Genomic DNA, 21,199 nt, shown 5'->3' on the forward strand with positions numbered 1-21,199 from the left:
AAGGCCATTGTGCATTATGAGTTCAAGAACCAATGATCTAGTCTTGTCTGTACTAGAGACATTCTCTAAAGGCTTCAGCAAATCACTTCAATTCTATGAACCTCAGCTTTCCGATACAGGAAATGACATTGCTTTCAACTCCAAGATCGTCATCATTGTCCTAGACCATTTACTGATCACCTATTAGGTCCTGAGTGCTTCACCTACATTTACACTAGACTATAAGTTCCATGAGGTGAAGGTCATGGTTGATTTATTTACTGCTCTGGACCTACAGTTTATCACAGTACCCAGCACACAGAAGAAACTAAGCAAATATTTTTGATTGTTATATAATCATATGTATTATTAGGTGATCTGAGCATCACAGTAAACATTCCTTCCTTCAACCGTTATTCAAACGGAGAAAGCAAGATCTAGAAATTCTAAATAATTTCCCCCAAAGTCATATAAGTAGTAAATGGCACATCTAGTAAACCAAATCAGGTCTTTTACCTCACTGCCTCTAAGAGTGTGAAAATCACAGGTATTCCTGTCAGAGAAACCTTCAAGTCTCTCCAGTTCTAAACAGTAAAATTCAAATGCCTCAATGTGGCATTGCCTCAGGTCAGCTTTTCAGATCATCAGTCCCAGGACTCATCCTTCTAATGTAACTCTAACCTTGACAGCTTCCTCATATACACACAATGATCCAGGCTCATCTGTTGCTCATACTCCGCCCTTCACATCCCCCAATTCTTTTCTTCCTCCAAGACGCTGCCCCAAACCGTCTTCTCAGGAAGCCTTTACCTGTTTTCCCAAGCAGTATTGATTCCACCCAGAAGGGAGGAGCCCAGTCTAATTTGTCAGTGTATCCCCAGTACCAGCACGGACACAGAGCAAATACTGAGTAGATAAATACTGATAACGAGGATTGACTCTCTTCTCCATTTCTCATCAGGCAGTGAAAAGCTATCTTAGCTGGGAATAATAATGACCCTCCCTTCTGAATCTTCAGAAAGCCTTAGTGCGTCTTGCTTGTTGTCTGCTGAAATGACTGTAAGAGGATTACTCCATTCGTAGTCCCACTGGATATTATGGATACATTTGTGAGACCACCCCTTGGGGTTTGTTTTAGAAAAACTGCAGTTAGTCCCCAAGTTTGAAGATTTAATTTCAAACTTTAAGAGTGAAGCTAGTTAATCTTTTTTTTTTTTTTTAAAGATTTTATATCTTTATTTGAAAGACAGAGATCACAAGTAGGCAGAGAAGCAGGCAGAGAGAGAGGAGGAAGCAGGCTCCCTGCTGAGCAGAGAGCCTGATGCAGGGCTCAATCCCAGTACGCTGGGATCATGACCTGAGCTGAAGGCAGAGGCTTTACCCACTGAGCCACCCAGGCACCCCTAGTCAATCTTTTTGACAAGATATGTCATTCCCCTGGAAGAAGATACCTCTGATTTGATGAAATCTGGTATGTAGTACTCTCATGACATCGCCAGCAATCACATCACAGAAAAGTATGCCAACACCTGGTTAGTTGAAGACATGCCTAAACTGGTAATAATCGATAGTAAATATAAAGCATCCATCGCTTTCATTTGTCATTCATCCACTCCTCTATTCCTCGCCCATTTGTCAGGCACCTCCTTTGTTCTAGATCCTGTGCTGTGAGTTGGAACTACAGGCATTAGGGTCAGCAATTTTGTACCCAAAGATACCTCTTGTCTGCTGGGATGGCTGAAAGAGGGTCTTGTTCACAGACAGGTTGGCCAAAGCTAGATGAGGTGAGTCTGGGAATTGTGAAAAGGGGCACAGAGGAAAATCATCTGATTGGGCTAGGATAGGAGCCAGTGAGAGAGAAGGGAGGTTGGAGACAGCCTGCCGGCGGAGACGCTCTTAGCTGTATAATGAAGACCCAGCAGGAGTTAGCAAAATGAAAAATGAGAAATAGATCCTAGGCAGAGGATTCTTCCCATGTGAGGACATGACGGAATGATGGGGAATGGCTGCTTTGGAAAATGGGAGGGGTTTGTTGTGGAGGATTGCATGCCAAGCTCGGGAAGATGATCTCCCTAAGCAGGGGAATCTGTCACAGCATTACATGTGAAGCACAGCATGGGCAGATATGTATTTGGGGTTAGAATAGTTACCCTTCAGTTCTACTAAATTATCCCACCATCCTGAGGAATATCCACTATCTCAGGTCTTGTTTGAAGAACACATTGGCTTGAGTTCCTTTTTGTGGTAGTTAATAGCTTATGATTATCTGGTCTTCAAGATTCTTGAGATGAGGGCTTGTGGAAATCCTCTTAAGATCTTGTACTAAGCTGACAAGAGCAATTTAAGTACCTGCTTCCTTTTTCAGCAATGAACTCTCAAGCTTTTTCTTTTATTCATTCACCTCAAGGATTCTAGTGGTGTTGCAAATTCACAATTTTCTAATCAAGCTGAAGTTCATTAGTGTCCCCCAGTTGGGTTGAAGTCATTCCACTATAAGTAAATCGATTCAAGATTACCTGGTAATCATGGACAGATTGAATCCAGGGTTTCTGACTTTAAGGACAAGAACTCTTGACAAAAGCCTAAACCCCAGGCTGTGCTTACATGCCAAGGTAAACTCATCTCATTTTCCTAAGACTTGGCTTCCAAGCTCTCAAGTAGGGGTACTAATCTCTGACCATCTCAAATAGTGTCCTTCAGACAAGCCTCAGGAATGCAGGGGCATAGCTTCATCCTGATGCTCCAGACAGATGGAAATTGAAAATTAAGTCAATAAGAAGCAGCATCATCTGTGTCTGTCCACTTAGAGAGAGCCCATCTGCCTCAGGCTCCTGGAGCTGAGTGCGCTTCTTCCAGAAGGAAAAGAAAGTAGCACAGGAAAGTTCAGCTGGGGATGACAGATTTGGCAATGCCTGCGCCCCACGTCAGGTCCTCTAGCTGGATAGAGCAGTTTCTAAATGTGTGACTGCCCAAGAGGGACTGAGTCTGAGACAAGTTCTCTTATGTCAGGGGAAGAAGGGGTGAGGTGGGGAAATCATACTGCCCAGCGCAAGCCCATTGTAAGCCAGTTGCCACCGGCATCTCAGCCCCTTTCCCTACACCCTAAGACCCTATCTAAAGAAACTTCTCCAAGGGTGTAGAGTGTGAACCATGCCTGGACAGGAACATGTGCATTGGGAGTGCTAGATTTTAGTCATTCATTCATTCAACAGTTATTTGCTGAGCGCTCCAGGGAACTGTATGATGATTAGTGCCACCTAGCTACTACAGGGAAGGCTGGTGGCAGGGTGATCATTTGACCTTGGTATTGACTTTAAACTCTTTTCACTATAACCTGCTCAGCTACCAGCATAAAGTATTCAAGGAGCACCAAGTCAATGGATGTAATGAAAACGGGAGGGACAGTTTTGTTTTATTGTGTTGTTGTTGCTGTCTTTGTTTTTCCTGGCCACGCATTTTTATTCCGTTCCTCCCTCTGTTCTCTACAGTGCTTGGGGCATGGGAGTAGAGAGGAAGAGAAAATTCCCCAGATGAAGACTGGCAGATGTAGCTGAAGGGCCCCCGGGACTCCAGTAGCAAGAGAAAACGAATAGCAGAGTACAGGCTGTTATTTCAAAAAGTGGCTCATGGTAGCCACTTTTTCTCCCTCAAGCAGAATCTTGAGGGAGAAACCAGGCATATTTATTCTGTCTCTCTCTGTCTCTCTCTTTCTCCACCACCTCCTATCTCTCTCTTAACTCTGTCTCTGCTTGCCTATCTATCTATCATCTACTGGAATACCTTCCCACTTATTTACCTACTGTGTCTACCCCTACCTCTCCTTCATTCCCTGGTTCATCTAAGTCCCAGAAGACAGAAATATGGAGGTCTTAAACATAATCAGGGAGAAGTTGGCCTTCATGAGAACTCAGCCCTAATTCCTAACTTAGCCCTAATTCCTGCCACTCTTGAGGTCTGTTTGCTGAGAATGTGAATTAAGTCATCTCAGAGAATAGATCTTCCATGATCTTATTATAATCTTACGTTCCCTGTCTTGGTGTTGGAAGGGAAGAATGTAGTTCCAGCAGGGAAGCAACCCCACGACCTTATCCTGCAAAGGACGTGGTTTCATTATTCTGTAGCTTGAACACGGGGCAAAGGGGGCATTTCCCTCTGAGGTCTAAAAAGGCCAGGCTCCTACTTCTAGCTCTGCCCCCCTCTCCCTCTGATCTGGAAGCAGGCTCCTTACTGCCTCTGGCTCTCAGCATCCCCTTAGCTAAAATGGGTGAAGTTGCTGGCATTGTACACATCATCTCGTGAAATCGTTGCAATAACACTGGGTAGATATGTTATTACCTCCCTTTCTTTGCTTGGATGAGAAAATAAAGTTCAGAGGGGTTAGGTTATTTAAGTCCTGTACAGCTTATATATGACCGAGCTAGGATCTGAACCTGTGCTTTTTGCAGTTCCCTTGATTGAATTTCAAAAGAGTAACATCTGGGTGAATGGCTGGTCACTCTGGGATCCAGTCTACATTTTATCATATATTAAGTTGGCCCCGTTCACCAAGAGGTTGGAGCTACTGAGAAGTGCTGAGTCTGTCTTCTCTTCATCCTTGAGCTGCCGGGCATGCTACTGGCCACTGGAGTCCTCAGCTGGCTCAGATGTATCCTTAAATAATTGAATTATAATGAATTGATTTATTCTGGCTCTTTTGATAGTGTTTCACTATATAAACTGTTTGCTGAAATAAACAAGGGATTTTGGAGCTTGGAAGGGGCTCAACATTCTGCTGCCCCTGAATTCACAGACTCCTTTTTCAGATAGTCAGTATCCTAGAATTCCAAGTTTTAATTCTACTTGACCCTAGCTCTTTCTCGGGTTGGGGGGGGGAGCGGGTTGCCACACAGAGCGTTTTAGGTGAATACTGATTTCACAAGGTGAGTTCATCCAGCCAGCTAGAAAGAAATTGACCCCTTAAAATAAGAATATTTTTTTTTCTCTTGACTGTTATTCTAGAATGTACAAAGCATGTTTATGTCCACGTCCTATGAGAGTTTTGTGGGTATCCTGAGAGGTTTTTCCTGGCTGGGGCAATCATTCCTTTCTTTTTGTTTTGTTGAAGTATAATTAACATACAATGTTATTTTAGTTTCAGGTGTACAACATACTGAGTCAACAATTCTGTACGTGAGTCAGTGCTCACCATGATAAGTGTAGTCACCATCCGTCACCATACAACATTACTACAGTGTTTAGGACCATCCTTTCTGTATTACAGATGGAAAGCCAGAGGCTGAAAGGTGAAGCTAATTGTGCAAGGTTAGATAGCCAGTAAGAGGGACAGAAGTCAGTTCCTGATCAGAAACGGGGCTCCACTCTATGGTTTTTGAGTATATAGGGGAAGGATGTCCTAGGCCAAGCAGTATCCTTAGGTTGACTCTATGTTCTGATATGCCTGGTATGTTCAGATTTTCCCTGGAAACGTACCTTTTACCTGGACATAGTTTCTCATAGCGTCTCCATCACTAGTTGAGATGATGACTTTAGGTTCACCCAAAGACACCGCGTACGAAGATCCATCTTTCAGAACAGCTGTAGAATGTAGCTAGGTTGGCACAGTTAAGTGTTGGACTAGGGATCTTCACAAAATAGAGGAGCCCACACAGAAAGGGGTATTTAATTTTTCCCAAAAGTATTGGGAAAAGAGCACAGACGACCTGACATTTGAGTTATTAACGGATGAGCAGAGGGCTCTCTTTCAGACAGCTGCATTCTGATTTCTCCTGGTATTGATCAGTGCTAAAACAGCGAGCCATGTGCATGGCTCCTGCCTCCTTGGAAGGCACCTGTCAGCTGCAGGCTTCCAGGATCTGTGTCCTGGCCACCAAGAGTCACAGTAGCCAGCTGCAGCTCTAAGTTGTCCCTGCTGCAAGAGAGGGAACACAAGTAGGGGGAGTGGGAGAGGGAGAAGCAGGCTTCCCACTGAGCAGAGAGCTGGATGGGAGCTCAAACCCAGGACCCTGGGATCATGACCTGAGCTGAAGGCAGACACTTAACGACTGAGCCACCCAGCCGCCCTTAGATTTGTCTTAAGTACCAGAGCAGTTGAGTTTACAGAGCTGGGAATGAAGCCAGTTAGGTTACACAGAACTCTCTTTGGAGGTCAGTAAACCTCAGTTTGCCACTGTGAAGTTCTGTGGTGTCAGATAATGTACCCAGGACTTGGAAGGTGAAAGCCTGAATTTGAAACTACGATCTGGCATGAAAATACCATGGGCACGTTATTATTATTTTTTTTAAGATTTTATTTATTTATTTGAGAGAGAGAGAGTGAGTGCCCATGAATTGGGGGGAAAGGCAAAGGGAGGGGGAAAAACAGACCCCCTACTGAACAGGGAACCCAAGTGAGGCCATCCCAGCACCCTGAGATCATGACCTGAGCCAAAGGCAGATGTTTAACCCACAGAGCAACGTGGGAGCCCCAACTTTGGGCAATAGTCTTAATCTGGAGGACTGAAAAAATTAGAACAGTAATGCCTTTGTCACTCGGGGTTTGTGTTTGTGAATGTGTGTGCTCGAATATATGTAGTACAAGATAGAGGCTCTAAATTCGCAAGTATGTATATACTCAATATAACCATATATTGGTATATATGCATATACTCAATATATATGCATATACTTGGTATAACCCTAAGCACAGGTTCGCCAGCAGTTTAGTGGTGTTTTACATCATCTTGTACAACGGCAACCTCATACCCACTGAACAGTAATTCTCAATGACTTCCCTTTCCTCCCAGCCCCTGGCAACCACCTCTGTAGTCTCTCCTCCTGTGAGTTTCACTACTTTCTAGTCCTCATTCAAGTGGAATCATCCACTAGTGGACTTTTTGTGTCTGGCTTACTTCACTTAGAATCATGTCCTGCAGGTTCATCATCTCGTCACAAATGGTGGGATCCCCTTTTTTAAGGGTGAATAATAATCCCTCGTGACCACTGAGGACAGGCTTTACAGTGCTGATAATTGTGCTGGTTTCATCCCACTACTGTGGATTTCAGCTGAGACCAAAGAACAAATATCTATCTGTTCTCTTTCTTCTCTGTCCACCTCCTGCAGATGAACCCAGCCGCTGCTATTTCCATGACGGTGATGGTGTGTGTGAGGAGTTTGAACAAAAAACTAGCATCAAGGACTGTGGGGTCTACACGCCCCAGGGGTTCCTGGATCAGTGGGCATCCAATGCTTCAGTTTCGCATCAGGACCAGCAGTGTCCAGGCTGGGTCATCATCGGTCAGCCGGCAGCCTCCCAGGTAAGCTCCCAGCCAGGTAGGACATTTCCTACAGATGTTCTGTGTCTCTGCTCTGTCCTGCTGGGCTGCCATCCTCAAATGTAATGTCATTGGATGTGGCCCCCTGACTGTATCTCGAACCAAATGTAATCCCCAGACCTCACGAGTACCATTTGTCAGGGATGAAACATGGATGGTTAAATGCAGGGACCGTGAGCACAGTATGGTAAAGCCTGTCCTCCTGTTTCTCTACCTGTTATAATTCATATTTGGTGAAGGAATTCCATTTTGGATACACTGGAATTCAATGGGGTAAGACCAAATTCTTTTGGGGGAGGGTCCTGCCTTTTTTTTTTTTTTCCTCCCTTGGAGGAGGCTGCTGAGTTGCGTGCTCTTTGAGCACTCACCTGTTAATTAACTCTATCATGAATATGCTGTGTGGCCTTGGGTTAATCTCCCCACTTCTCTGGGCCCCATTTTTAATTTTTTTTTTTTAATTTATTTGACAGACAGAGATCACAAATAGGCAGAGAGGCAGGCAGAAAGAGAGGAAAGAAAGCAGGCTCCCCCCTGAGCAGGGAGCCTGATGCAGGGCTCGATCCCAGGACCCTGGGATCATGACCCGAGCTGAAAGCAGAGGCTTTAACCCACTGAGCCACCCAGGCGCCCCCTCATTTCCCCCCATTTTTAAGTTAGAGGGTAGTTGAGCTTAATGATCTCCAGGGACCTCCCCACTCTAAAAAGCTGTGACTCACTCCTCAGTGCCCTAATGCACTATTTATGTTCCAGGATTTTTGCCCCAGGGGTCTGCCAGGTTTAGTTGAGGGAACAAGAGATTGGGGCCACCAGCGCTTGTGTGATTCTAGGGATGGCCGTGGTGTCCCCAGAGCCCCCTTTCCAATTATCCTGGTGAGCAAGCACCTGCCTTCTTCCGAGACTCCCATTTCCCAGAGACACGACCCAGTGCTTCCAACTGCCTGGCCCAGTGGCCATCTCAGAGGCGAACCTGCTCTTGGCCTCGCAGATGAGTCATGATTCCCAGCCATTCCTCTCTTGTGTTGTTTCCCTGACTCGGGCTGGATGGGCGAGGAGGGGTGGTGGTGGTTCTTTAGATGAAAGAGAGATGCGACCTTCCTCTGGAGCCCAGTGAAAAACCCCTGGACAAGGTACAGGATAGGTGCACCTCGTTTATAAGTCACAGTGTTTCTTTGGCCATTTTCTCATTTGTCTGTTTGCTTGTGTTTACACACATTAGATTATTTACGTGTTTGCATTCGTTTCTGATTGCCCTAAGTCAGGTGGAAGGGAGTTTGGCTTAGTGCCAGCCCGGTGAATGAATGAATCAAGGAACGAATGAAGAAGAGGGTGTCTAGGGTTCATCCTCCCCGTGCCACCTCTGTACTTGCTGAATTCTTCTTTGGTTGCACCTGTCACCTTGAACCTGAATTACCTGTGTGCACGTCTCACTCCCCTTAGGCTGCTTGTTCTTGGAGAACAGCTTTGGGTTACATTCATTTTTGTCTCATCTTCAAGCGCGAGCCTGACAAGACTAGATGCTCCAGAAACATGTGTTTAATTGACTATTGATTGACTGTTGATGCATGCATGCATGCACATGTGTGTGCGCGCACGTGCGCGTGTACACACACACACACGCACACACACAGGCAAATGAGCACCACCAAGCGAAGATGCTAGAGCATCACCTCTCTGTGGCACAGAAGGTCCTGCTCAAGAACAGCAGGGCCTGCCAGCAATAGCGCCAGGAATTCCCAATTCAGCACTAGCAGCCGGTTCTAGAAATGTTTAAAAAACGTCATTCAAACAAGGGAATTAACACGCTGGGAATCTCACATGAGCAAGAGCTGAGGTAGCAGCTGTGTTTCAAAACCACCCAAAGTGTTATTATGGCCGCTGAAGTAAGAGAAAGGAGAGAAGGAACTGTCCAGCCTTAGCATTCGAAAGCAGACTTCACCGGGCAATTATTCCAGTCCTGTAAGGAGGGGCTGTCAGGAATTATGGGTGATTATCTCTTCCTAAACAAAAATCCAATTTCAAAAAATCATTATAAATACTAGCTCTTCGATCTACAAAGAGGAGATGAGGAAACAAAATCATCCTATTGAATTATTCATTGTAACCAATTTTATTTTAATGAAATCGACTAGGTTCCATTACTCTGGGCTTGGACATAATCTTTGTTACAAGGAGACTTCAGCTGTAACTAAATTTGCCATAATGAGATCAGCTCGCTGGAGAATACAGGGTCAGGGGAGGGGGTATGTTGCTGGCTGGGTGCAGGGCCCGGCAGGCAGCCTGGAGGGCGGCAGAACAAAAGTCTCCTGAATTCCCCCGACTGAAAGCAAATGCCTAGAAGTCACTCACGCACTGTCCCCCCCCACAACCCCGCCATGCATAGTCATGCCCGTGCACCGGTGCACAGACAAACAGCCTGTGTGATTCTGGGTGAGGTTCTCCCTGGAATGTAAAGGCGGCTCCCTTCTGACCGCATGGAAGAGGAGGACATATGACCGTGGCCTTCATTATTACCCTGGGCACTGATTAGAGGGGGCTGCTGGTTAATTTTCACCCAGTCAGGGCGTCCAGTGAAGAGGTTGATGGCTTGAAAGAAGGAGCTGCAAGGTTCTTAGAGGCACCACGTGCCTCTTGCCTTCCCCCGATGGAATTAACCATCTCCTTTTCCTCTTCCTCCTTTCTTTTTCTGTCTCTCTTACACACACATGAATGTGCTTGCACACACACATGAAATTCCGATGTAGGGCCCTGGGTCCCAGGGAGAGTGGAAGGCGGTGCAAGTTCATGGGGGTGTACTGGCCATTACACTGGATCCTTCCATGCTCCACAGCCAAGCCCCTCTCTTGGAGACACTGAGAGACAGAGCGCCTTCCCCAGAGCCACACAGCCCAGAAAGGAAGACTCTAAGATTAGGATCTTGTAGAAGATGCCAGTGAGATTGGGAATATGCAGTCATCTCTGTAAATCAGAAGTCAGTGGACACCTGGGAAACTGCACTGGGAAACAAGCAGGGAAAAATGCAGCTGGGTAGATCCTATTATTGGTGTCACTGCAAATGCCCTGAGGCACTTGGATTCTCCTCTAGCAGATGCCTGAGCACTGCCCATATCTCTGAGTTCAGGCTGTTCCACTCCCTTCCAGGCAGACTGTTCTGAGGTCCCCTGGTGGGCATTCACTAGGACACTCCTTTAACTTGGGGGGAGGGATGAAGTGACCACAATTGTTCTTTGTTCCTCTTTAGAAGCTTTTTTTGTCCTACTCTCTGTCACTCCCCCTGATGCTATAAACATGGTAAAGGCAGGTGTTTGTAGGATAGGTGCCTACCTCTGTGCCACAGCCTTCAGGAGAAACCAGAGAGTGGAAGAACCAGCCCCTGGGCTTGTGAGGTATGAGAATTCTATCAAGAGGAGTGGCCCCATCAGAACAAGCTGGCAGATTCTCCCTGGAATGGCCTCAGAGCCACACTCATCATGCTTCGTGAGTCTTCAGAACTGCTAAAAACTTGAGTTTCAATTCTGTAAAAGCTCTTAGCTTCTAATAATTTCCAGTCTCTCGCATGTCCATTCTCCTCCAAGATCCCCAAATTTGGTTAGGGCTACGCTACTCCACCCCAAGCCCTGAGTCGTGTATCCAGACGTTATCAGAGCCATCAGAACTTCCAGTGTGCAAATTGGGCTGAACACCCTCTCATAAGAGACATTCTTTGGATATTTTGGCCATGCACCTTCCCGGCCCAGCTGGAATTCAAGAAGTCCCTGAGACAGAACAAAAATGGAAATGAACCGGAGGAATCAAGTTATCTCTCTTCAGGGAACCTCAGAAACAGTTTGGGTTAAGTGCTTGCAAAAATTTCATCTTGTCCTAATTTTGTGTCCATGTTTTGCATTTCTCTAGTGCTTTGCACCATAGGCTGCCAAAACGAGATGTAGATATTGCTTCCTCCTGCCCCCACCCCCAGCATTTCTACCCCAGCCCGTTTCCTCCTATCTGGACAGGCACCCCCCCTCCTGCAGTGGCCCAAGGAGGAAATGGAAATCCTGACTATCTGGAATGCACAGGGCTCTCCAGGGATTACAGACGATCAGCCATCCAACCAATTTATTTGGTTAATCCTTTGAGGGTAAAGCTTAGACCAAGCATTTCCAGGGCAGTAGTTTCAAGGCCAAAATAAAGAAAACCTTTCTAAGAACGAGAAGCATTCTACTAAGCTTCACCACAGTAAGGTGAAGGCTGTGCTGGTGGTCGAATGGGAGATCCTGGCCTTAGAAGGCCTGTGAGAGTCTAGACATCTCTCCTTCTTTTGAGATCGATTCTCTGACTTTCTGTTAATCATTGGGTCATTGGCCACATCGGTCCTTTGCCACTTTACCTTGAGTTGCTGTGACCAGCTTCCAGGCACGTTCATAATGCTTCAGGCCTCCATTAAAATAACAAATCATAATTTGTCTTGAATTATGTATGTATTCTCTTATTCATTGGCCTGAGCAGGAATCTATTTGACTCTTACACTGTGGAGCACGAGTAAGTAAGAGGGAGGGAGTTCATGGAAAACATGGGACTGTGGCTTTGCCCTCTTCACCTCTCCTCTGACTTAGGAACCTTGAGCAGATGACTCTTTGGGAACTTTAGTTTCCTCTTTTGGAAAGTGGGAATGACAGCGTCGACCTGGTGGACATTGAGAGAATAGATGTAGAGAAGACACCTAGCACCTCCACACCCCCTCCACTTTCTGGGTAGTTCAAATGTTAATTCTCTGTCCCACTCATGTAAGGCTTCTCCCCTTCCCCCTCCCCCAGAGGCCACAGGGACCCACCCTTCTGCAGAAGCTCAGTCAACATTCCCTTAAGTTAGACATTGCTGTGTTAGCACGTGTCTCCTGCAACCTCAGGACCATACCAGGCATGTTAAGAAACTCCAGAGAGGCGCTGGTCCTTTTGCTGCCCTCAGAGGGCTCACCATTTCATTGGAGGGGTGTGTCCGACTACAGACAGCAGCCAAAGACCCAGGAGTGGGAATCAGAGGGAGTTTCCCTGAGGAAGAAACCACAGTGCTATCAGCTTACTCAGCCAGCAGGGATGAGAGCCAGCAAGTGGGGAAGGAAAAGTCCTTCGCCCACTTTCTGAAGACCTTGCACAAATTATAAAAATAACATTTATCAAGTTCATCCAGCTTCTGCATCCAATTCCTTGAATCCTACTGAAACTGCTACAGACATAGGAATGAATCACTGGTCTCACTTTCCTGGTTCCGACAGCGAACCTCAGAGGGTCGGATGAGCAGCTTCGGGATTCACTCCCGAAGGGGCCAGAACTGGGGTGCTGGCCCCTGTGTTTGTCGTACGAGCTCAGGTGCAGGACGGAGCCACTCCTGCCTGCTGCCACGAGCGACCCTGGAGAAGCAGCCGGGAGAACCGATGTCTTCTGCATCTTTTCATACATAGTGTGCATTCAAGGAACACCCAGAATATGGAATTTGCTGCACCAATACCCGTATTGCTAGCCACCATTTCTAGCCTGCTGTGCAGACCACCCACTGTTTCTGCCATGTGGTGTAGACTCCGCATGTAGACACTCATCCTCTTAGGTGAAGCATTGCTCTCTCCAGAAGGTCATTTAAAATGTGTTTACGAAACTATGGGGGGTGGCTCTAGGACATGTCCTAAGTTGCTGACCCCAAAGTGTAAAAAAGATTTCTCAGGTCTATGCCTAGTTATTTCTAGGTTGTAGGTGCAAGCAAGAAGAAAGGCACAAAGAGGACAGCTGTGGATGGAAGAGGTAATTTTGCTCAGTTTCCAGGGTTGTTCCCAGGCGTGTTGCAAGCCCTGCGCTCTATGCAGGAAACCCAGCAGCTCAATAAGAGAATCACAGAGTAAGAGCTCTCCTCAGTGGCCACCAAGTCCAAGCCAGGAAGCAGGGGGCATTTCTCTGTGCATTCGCTATCCTCACGTTCAGAGCAGAGAGCAGATAACCATTGGGTTCTCTGAACACAAGAGTAACGGATCTGCACGAGCACTTATGATGCAGTATAGGGAGGGTGGGGGGGGGTCAGGAGATTGACACTGGAAGGAGGTGGAGACAGACAGACACCCAGCAAACCAATAAGAAATAGAAGGAACGCTGAGAAATGTGCTTATAATGGTGTGCAGGGACATCCTTCCGATGCTTGGATTTTAGATGTTATCTTAAGTGCAGGGGGGAGGTTTTCAGAGGCGAGAAGCATGGAGCTAACAGAATCAGATGTCTGTTTGAGGAAGAGGAGAGACCTCTGCCGGACACCTCCCGTGTGCGAGACCCTGTCCTGGGGCTTTAAAGCACATGGTCAAACTGAGAGGTTTCCCCTCCCTTTCGCAATGAAGAAACTGAGGCTTGGGGAGAGCTGAAGCAGCTCACCCATGGCCCTCCTCCCCCTTCCCTCTACCTTTCCATATACCACCCTATGGGCCCTCCACTGAAACAGCCCTCCCCGCACCCCCTCCCCGCCCCCAACCAGGACCAGCAGTTTCCAGAGCTCCTCAGATGATCTGATTTGCAAAGCACAGAGGGAAATTCTGGCACTCACCCCCAGCGGGGAGGTCACTTCCAAGAGTTCTCCTTTCCTAGCACGTACCTTCACCAAAGCGTGCCTGTCTTCTCGCTGGTGAAATGCGATGGCCTCTGCCCGTGGTGGCAGGAGGAGGACCAGCGGAAGGAACACACTGACATTTCAGAGAAGATTCCAAGCAGTTTCCCCAAATACCGATGGGATGTGCTTTCTCCCGGTGGTTTATGAATAATTTTTCAAGAGCACATGTGCAAGTCATCTAAGGAGACAGAACAGAAAGTCCCGTGGCTCGTTACAGCCTGGCCCATTGATGTGGGGCACCAGAATCCCCTCCAGGAGAATAAGAAACAGTGCCTGCATCAGAACGGAGCTCCTGGGCTGGTCGCTGTGACCGCCCCGAGTTTCTCATGGCAGCCTCGGCCTGGCAGGGACTTGAAGGCAGCAGAATTACTCACGATCCCGGCAGACGGGTCCACCACCAGACTCTCTTCCCCTCCCTCCTCACTCCTTCTCTCTGTTGGTATTTATTCGAACTTAAGAAATGCCAGGCATCATGACTGACCCTGAAAAACTTTGGATGAGGAGAGTCTTCAAGGAAAACAAGGTGAAATTTCGGGTCAGTTTCATGGGATTTCCAGCTCCGGGGCCCACCGCCTACCGGTCCCCTCACTTTGGGCAAGCCGGTTCTCTTGGCTTCTCCCCAGCTTCCTCCCCATGAACGAGGAGTAATAATACAGACACGACAGGTGCCTGTCAAGAGTGACCGTGGATCCCGAACTGTGGTGTTTCCTTCCAAGATCAGCTGAAAGATTTCCTAATGAAATGCTTCTTTCTGTCAATGAAGTTTCAGTGGTTGATGCATCCAATTAGGAACAACCAAGTTTGGTCTTTATTATTATTATCTTTTTTAAGCACACTCTTTGGGGCACAAGGAGAGAGAGACTTTGAGTCTCTCGGTCTTACTCCACTTAACAAAGATTTGACTTTGCTTAAGCAACTTCCCCTAAACCTCTCAAGCCCCTGTGTGCTATGAAACGATTCTGCTCTTCGGACTGAAAATCGGGAGGGGTGTGTTGCCCACCTACAACGTCCGAAGCATTGTGTTCAGCCGTGGGTGGAGGTGGAGACAAACCCGTGAACTTCAGCCCCGCCCTTGAGCAGCCTACGTGGAAGAAAGGACAGGAATCCTGAAATCTGAAATCGGGCAGAACGGAGGTCAGCAGGGTGCTGTGGCCCACGGACAAAGGCAGCTGGCCACGGAGAGCCGTGCACAGAGCAGGGTCCGTGCCCAGCCCTTGCAGGCACACACTAGCCACGTCCTCACCAGCCGGGACGGTGCCACGTGGAACATAGGGGGCCCGGTTTGGGGAATGAGTCCTTATTTCTTGCCTGCTAGTGGCCTCCTGACTCGGAGCCCAAGAACAAGCACAACTCTGTGGTTTAGGGCTGCTTGCACCGGTTCTCCGGGGAGAGCCGCTCTGGCCCTGCCAATCTAGCCCACTGCCCCTCTAGGAAGATTCTTTTTGTCTTCCCCCAAGCTTGCCCTGCTCGCGCCTCATTGGGTCTCCACATCTTCTTTCCCCACTCAGAATCAGGCCCAGACTCCTTCCTTCCGTCCCTGGCATTCACTCAGGACCCCTGAGGACCTTCTCCATTCCTGCTGTTCATTTTCTTTTCTTTCTTCTCTTCCCTTTTTTTTTTTTTTTTAATTGTTTCTGTTTTAAGTGGGGGCACCGGCGTGTAGCCAGCATGGCCTTTGCTGTGTAATTTAGTTTCATGTTCTGTACCCAAGAAACACGTAAAAAATGTAAACAGCGTTCACTCTCCGGGGTTGCAGTGCACTGAGGAAGCGAGAGCCAGTCCGGCTTGCTGAGCCCGCTGCTTTGGCGGTATTGAATTCTGTCCCCAAAACCACATGCTCATTTGCCTATGTCTGAAAGTAAACTTTCTCAAGCCAGGCCCAAAGGATGGGGTTCCGAGGAAAGCTGAGGTTTGGCTCCGCACTGGGATTTGTTTTTGTTTGTGTTTGTGTTGCAAGCCCCCTGCTCCCACCCCAACCCACCAGCCTTACTTCGTAAAGTCGCCTGGGCGGGTTATCTATAGACCTAGACCCAGAAAAGGCCCTTCCACCCTCTCTTCCTCCCCAGCCCTGGTTCTCTTCAAACTCCCCTGATGTTTCCACCAAATCCAAGTCCCAAGAGGTCCTAAGTGCACTTACACACAATCCTTTCAAGGGAGGGACGGGCTCCTTTGGGCTTGGGAGAGGTGCCCCTGCCGAGAGGCATGCTTTCGTGCCAGGCCAGTCCCGCAGAGATTTCCTGGGGTCCTGCCCTCCCCGGGGCCCTTGCCCACACTGGACTCATCTATGCTGTTGGTGAACGGGCACGCTTGGCTTGTATCTGCATTTCTCTCCAGCCTGGGCCTGGGATACAGCAGTGTGGTGAGAGAGCTGGTCTGCTGGCAGGATACAGCTTTCAGGAATGTGAGTGCTGCCTAAGTGATGTCCCTCCAGGTCTGTGGTGCTGCCTGGGAGCAAGGAGTCTGGGGAAAGAATACCAGTCCCGTGCAGTGCGAGCAAGCAGAGAAACTGGCAGGTGTCAGGGAGCTCGGGGCAGGGCCTTGACGTCCCAGAGAAGGCAGAACTGTTAGGAGTCCAGGCTTTAGAGCAGCTGTCCAGAGGAACTTCCAGTGAGTAGAAGTGTTCTGTAAATGCACTGTCCAACAGCCTAACCTCTAGCCGCCTGCTGAAACGTGGCTTGCAAAACCGAGCACCTGTTCGTTTCATTTAATTTCCACTGAAGTAGCCCTATGGGGGTAGTAGGCTACCTGTTGGACAGAGCTGATCTAGAGTCTGTCCCTTCCCAGAGCTGACACTTACAGGAAGGTCTCAGGGGGGTTACTCAGCCTTCTCATCTGTGCATTGGGGACAGTAAGCAGTAATTGTAATTCCAGAAAACAGCACAGATAATACAGTTGGAGCAATGCTTGACCTACAGTAACTGCCACCTAAATCTGTTCAGTTCAGTCATTGCATTTACCTCTTTTTAGCCAACCTGGGTAGTAGGAACCACATTCCCATTCCACAGAAGCCGAAGCAGAGGTTCACACGTGGTGGGACAGGGGCCAATCCAGTTCCTTCAGGGTCCACACCACCTTTCCAATCAATTGTTTAAAGATAGTATTTCTCTTTTCCAGAATGACCTAGGACACGTTAATCTTTTTTGTGAAAGTGTCTTAAATTCTTTTAAGTGTGCATATATCTTCAATGGAGAAATTTGGCCCTTAGTGTACATCATTCACCATAAACATGGATCCCTGTGGTCTCTCACCTGCCAAGCTTTCTCACCTGTGTGTCTTCCTACTTCCTTAACATCCAAAGGCCTGAGCAGGCAGGGCCATACATGGTCCTTGTCAGACCCTCTGCACCACTCACTGCTGGACGGGTGCACCCCAGGTAGAACGAGTGACTGGCAGCCCCCGGGCGGGTCTTGGGGTTTCCATTTCTCCTGCCCAAAGGAACCGTCATGCAACTGTCCACCACTTGGAGGCTGAACTGTCCTTCAAGGTCCAGCTCAAATGGCACCTGGCCATATGGCCCCCTCTGACCACCCACCCATGTGCAGTCTTAACCCTCCTGATAACACATAGCCCTTTTGGAACCATCCAGTGACCTACAGCGCAAGCTGCCTTCTACTTTGCGTTTCCTGCGTCCACACCTTTTCATACCAAATGCCCTGTGAGTGGCTAAGGATTTGGGCTCTATCTTTTAACATTTAGGGATTTTCTGTGCTGACCATAGGGTTTCCTGCCTGGGGAGAACTCAGAGGGTGCTTCTGACTTCATTGAATGAGGCCATTGGAAACAATGTCTGCTGAGCGATGTCTGATTGGCTTGAATGTACAAATCAGTGTCTGTAAGTGATTCCCTTGTGGAGCAGGGCAGAGTCCCCCTGATACATGCGGTGGATGACCAGAGTAAGCAGGGCCTTCTTAAGTCCCCTTCTTTGTCCCCTCCATGGCAGACAAGGTGCATGCCATCGTGTGAGTCGGGGAAAAGGGGTCCTGAAAGCACATCCTGGGCCCCAGCCTGACCTCTCTCCAGAGGAGGTTCCGGCATCTCATTTTGCAGTGGAGAAGTGTGACCTTCCCAAAGGATTCAAGGTCATCCTGTCAGCATGGGCCAGCAGCTGAGGTCCCAGCCCACATCCCTTTGACCTTAAAATGTGTGTGACTTCCGCTGCTCAGTGGAAGGTTCGGCGACGTGGCAGGTGGAGGGATGATCAAAGAGTTCACATTGTGGGTCCCAGATCGTGCTGCTGCTTCGACACCCTGCTTTCCTGCAGATGTGTGTTGCCTCGGCCAAGGGCACCCCCGGGGGCGGAAGCATCACTCTGTAAGGTCTGTGTCCCTCAGCAGAATCTGCCCGTGATGTGCTGGACATGTAAGTCAGCCATGCCCATGGGGCATTTGGTGGGCAAAGGCCCCAGATTACATGTCACAGTCACTAGCCCTGTCTCTGAAATCTGGAGGGACAGGCTGGAGAGCAATGCTGCCCTTGTCCTTGAGAATGAAAGCCCTTCTTTGCACTTCAGGCTCAGCAGGCCACTGTTAAAAGGCTAAAGCAATCCTTGTCCTCTTGTTCCTTGCATAAGTCAATGCCCCACATCCTTTGGGGCCTCTTTCTAGGAGAAATCAAGTTTGAGGCTGCCTGGGTAAAGAGCACTTCCTGCTCTTCCAAAGCAAAGACATGGGAGCCAATCCCTCCCCAGTTTCCAGCCCTGGCTCTCCAGGGTTCTAGGAAGGGATGAGGGAATCCTGAGCATGGCAGTGAGACCCCAAGGACAGTGCACTTGGCGTGGCCATCTTGGCACCAGGTGGGAGGGTTCCCTGCAGGGCACGTGACTCGGACATCTTGGTAGATGCAACTTGGAACACACAGATCTTCTTTGGGAAAGCTGGAGAAGAGGAGAAAGGAATGGGGAACGTGAGGAAAAACAAAAAGGGACAACCTGGAAACCCCTAGTTTTATGAACTCGAGAAAGTCTGGTTCTTTCAACCACAGATGTTTTTAAGTGAAAAATCACTCCTCTGACCTTTCGTGAATTGGCCTGTGTGGTTAAAACGGCCATTATAACCACTGTTCAGCTAGCTTGGATGTAGTCAGCACTTTTCTGGTTAACCCGTGAATGTCTCAGGACTCCCAGAAACAGAGCAAGAAGAGGTGTACGGGACACCTAAGACGCACAGCTTGGGTCCGTGCGACTCGGAGCTGAATGATGGAGCCTTCCGTGTCCCGGGGGTTAGCTCCAGAGCTGGCTGTGTTCTCCACTCTAGAGCCAGTGTAAAAGACTGGAGGGACTCTAACTGGAGTTGTGTTCTTCGGCTTTAATGTCTGATTCTCCGCAAGTGGTTTCCAGATGCCTGATTTAGAGCAGACAGCATTGCCTGGGCGCGCTCTAGAGTCACAGCAGCTCAGTATTCTGGGCTAGCGCTGGAAGGGTTTTAGTGCTCAGTGTGCTTCTCCAGAACTGGCGCTACCACTGGGCTCTGAAATAGAAATCGTGGTGTTTCTGGATTCCTGTCTAGAGTCAGCAGTGTCTCAAGATTTTCATCTTTCCGCCGGCAGCATCTCTGTGTTCTGATCTCGGGTTGAAGGAATGCTTCGGTTGAAGTTCACAGTGCCCTTTGATCTGATCCGGAGTCTACCCTGCTTTTATAGATCCTGATCTAGAATTCATGAAATTGCATGAGTGGCTCTCAGTACAAATGCTGAAAAGAGAGAGAGAGAGAGAAGGAGGTTTAGCAACTCAAAAAGATAACAGCGTGTTTTTAAAAAGCCATGTGCTCAGAACTGTGCTTGCAGCAAGAGATCTGCATCTCAAGCTTTGTCCTTCATGCCTCTGCTGTTGACATCATCTGGGAAGCCAGGGTTGTCGTGGCTCAGCTCTGGCCCGTTCTCTCCCTTCTCTCTTCTCTTCTCCGGCCTCCGCTCTCCAGAGCCCAGGTGATGTTAAGAGTTGGCGGCTCAGACCTGGCCCTCAGGCAGATTGCCCTGGCATCCTTTTTCTCTGTGCCCCTCCCTCAGCCTGAACATACCTCGAACCCAGATCCAACCACGCTGCTCTCTGGTGCTTCTAGAGCCTTTTACCTCCCCGCTCCCCCCACAGGGGGCTCCTTGTGAGAAGGAGCTTTACCTTTATGGTCTTTTACATCTGGGATCCATTTCCACCCTGTAGACCAAGGTGAATAAGGAACGTACATATAAATATAAATGGAATAAGTGAATGAATGAATGAATCAACGGACGAATGGAGAGAGAAATAGAAAAATTCGAGGTTTGGCTTGAAAAAAAATCTGAGTCTCCCTAAAGGAAAGAGATTTCTGGGAGCCCTTAAACCCCTGCCTCTCACCCTTAAGAATTTCCAGAAGGTCCCAGCACGCCCTCTCCCAACCCCGTCAGCATCTTACTGGGCTGTGAAGTCACCCACGGACCATCTGGTTGGGGATCCCGTGTCCCTCCTCTGTGCGGGGAGATCACGTAAGCTGGACAGCAGCCTCCAGATGTTAGCAGTTTCTGCTCATTTTCCCCCCCTCCCTTCTCAACAACAATAATAATAATTAAAACAAACAGAGGCCTCATCCCCTACCCACACCCCTGAAATTACAAACAGGTGGGCCTGATGCCCTTCCCCCTTCCAAAGGCTTCCCGGTCCCTAAAGCCCAGCCGCTGACCCTCCGCGAGGCCTGCCCTGGGCCGAGCTGGACAGGACAGTCAGGACAGCCGCCCCGGGGCTTGGGCCGCGGGCGTCAGGAAGGGGGACGTGGGCCATGTCATGAGAAGTCCCGGTGCTGGGCTTTCCCTCTCCCGGGCTCCCACCCCCAAAGCCTTGGCCTCCAAGTTAAATGGATGTATTTTGGAAGACTAGGTGGCTTAAGAGATTAGTAATGAGATCCCAAGTCTTTCACTGCTGGGTCAGGAGTTCAGAGGCGGGCCTGGGTGACTGGCGAATGGCATAATTAGGGAGCCGGGGGCAGGCCTACGGAGGGCCCGTGTGAAATGAGCCCAGCCAGGCCTTTCAAGGGAGGAGCTGTCAGCAGCACAAAAGCCGACCGCCACATCCGACACTAATCACTCTCCCTTGTTAGAGGATTTACTGGCTGGAGAAGCTCGAGCCCCTGCCCAGTGCCTCCTCAGAACGGCTGTCTGGGCTCCAGCGAGGGGCACGGCCTAACGCCTGGCTCCCCTGTGTGCGAGGTGGGGAGATGCCACCCACCCCTCCGAGTGGGATGGTGTGAACCGGCCCCTCACTCTGTACGAACCGGTGACCAGTGTCAGCATTCAGAATGATCATTGCTGCTGTGCTGATGATGTC

General features: G+C 48.7%; 1 protein-coding gene across 1 annotated transcript in view; it reads left to right on the forward strand.

Annotated features, from left to right (window-relative positions):
- The window catches only part of PAPPA (pappalysin 1), a 234,524-nt gene that overhangs the window by 135,758 nt on the left and 77,567 nt on the right, over nt 1–21,199 (forward strand). Inside the window, exon 10 of the mRNA XM_004774071.2 lies at nt 7,079–7,272. Within this exon, the coding sequence (XP_004774128.2) occupies nt 7,079–7,272 (194 nt within the window). The remainder of the gene's footprint in view (nt 1–7,078; nt 7,273–21,199) is intronic.

The sequence above is a fragment of the Mustela putorius genome, unplaced genomic scaffold (genome assembly GCF_011764305.1).
Source record: "Mustela putorius furo isolate JIRA1106 unplaced genomic scaffold, ASM1176430v1.1 tig00537301_pilon_pilon_pilon, whole genome shotgun sequence".
Taxonomy (NCBI): Eukaryota; Metazoa; Chordata; class Mammalia; order Carnivora; family Mustelidae; genus Mustela; species Mustela putorius.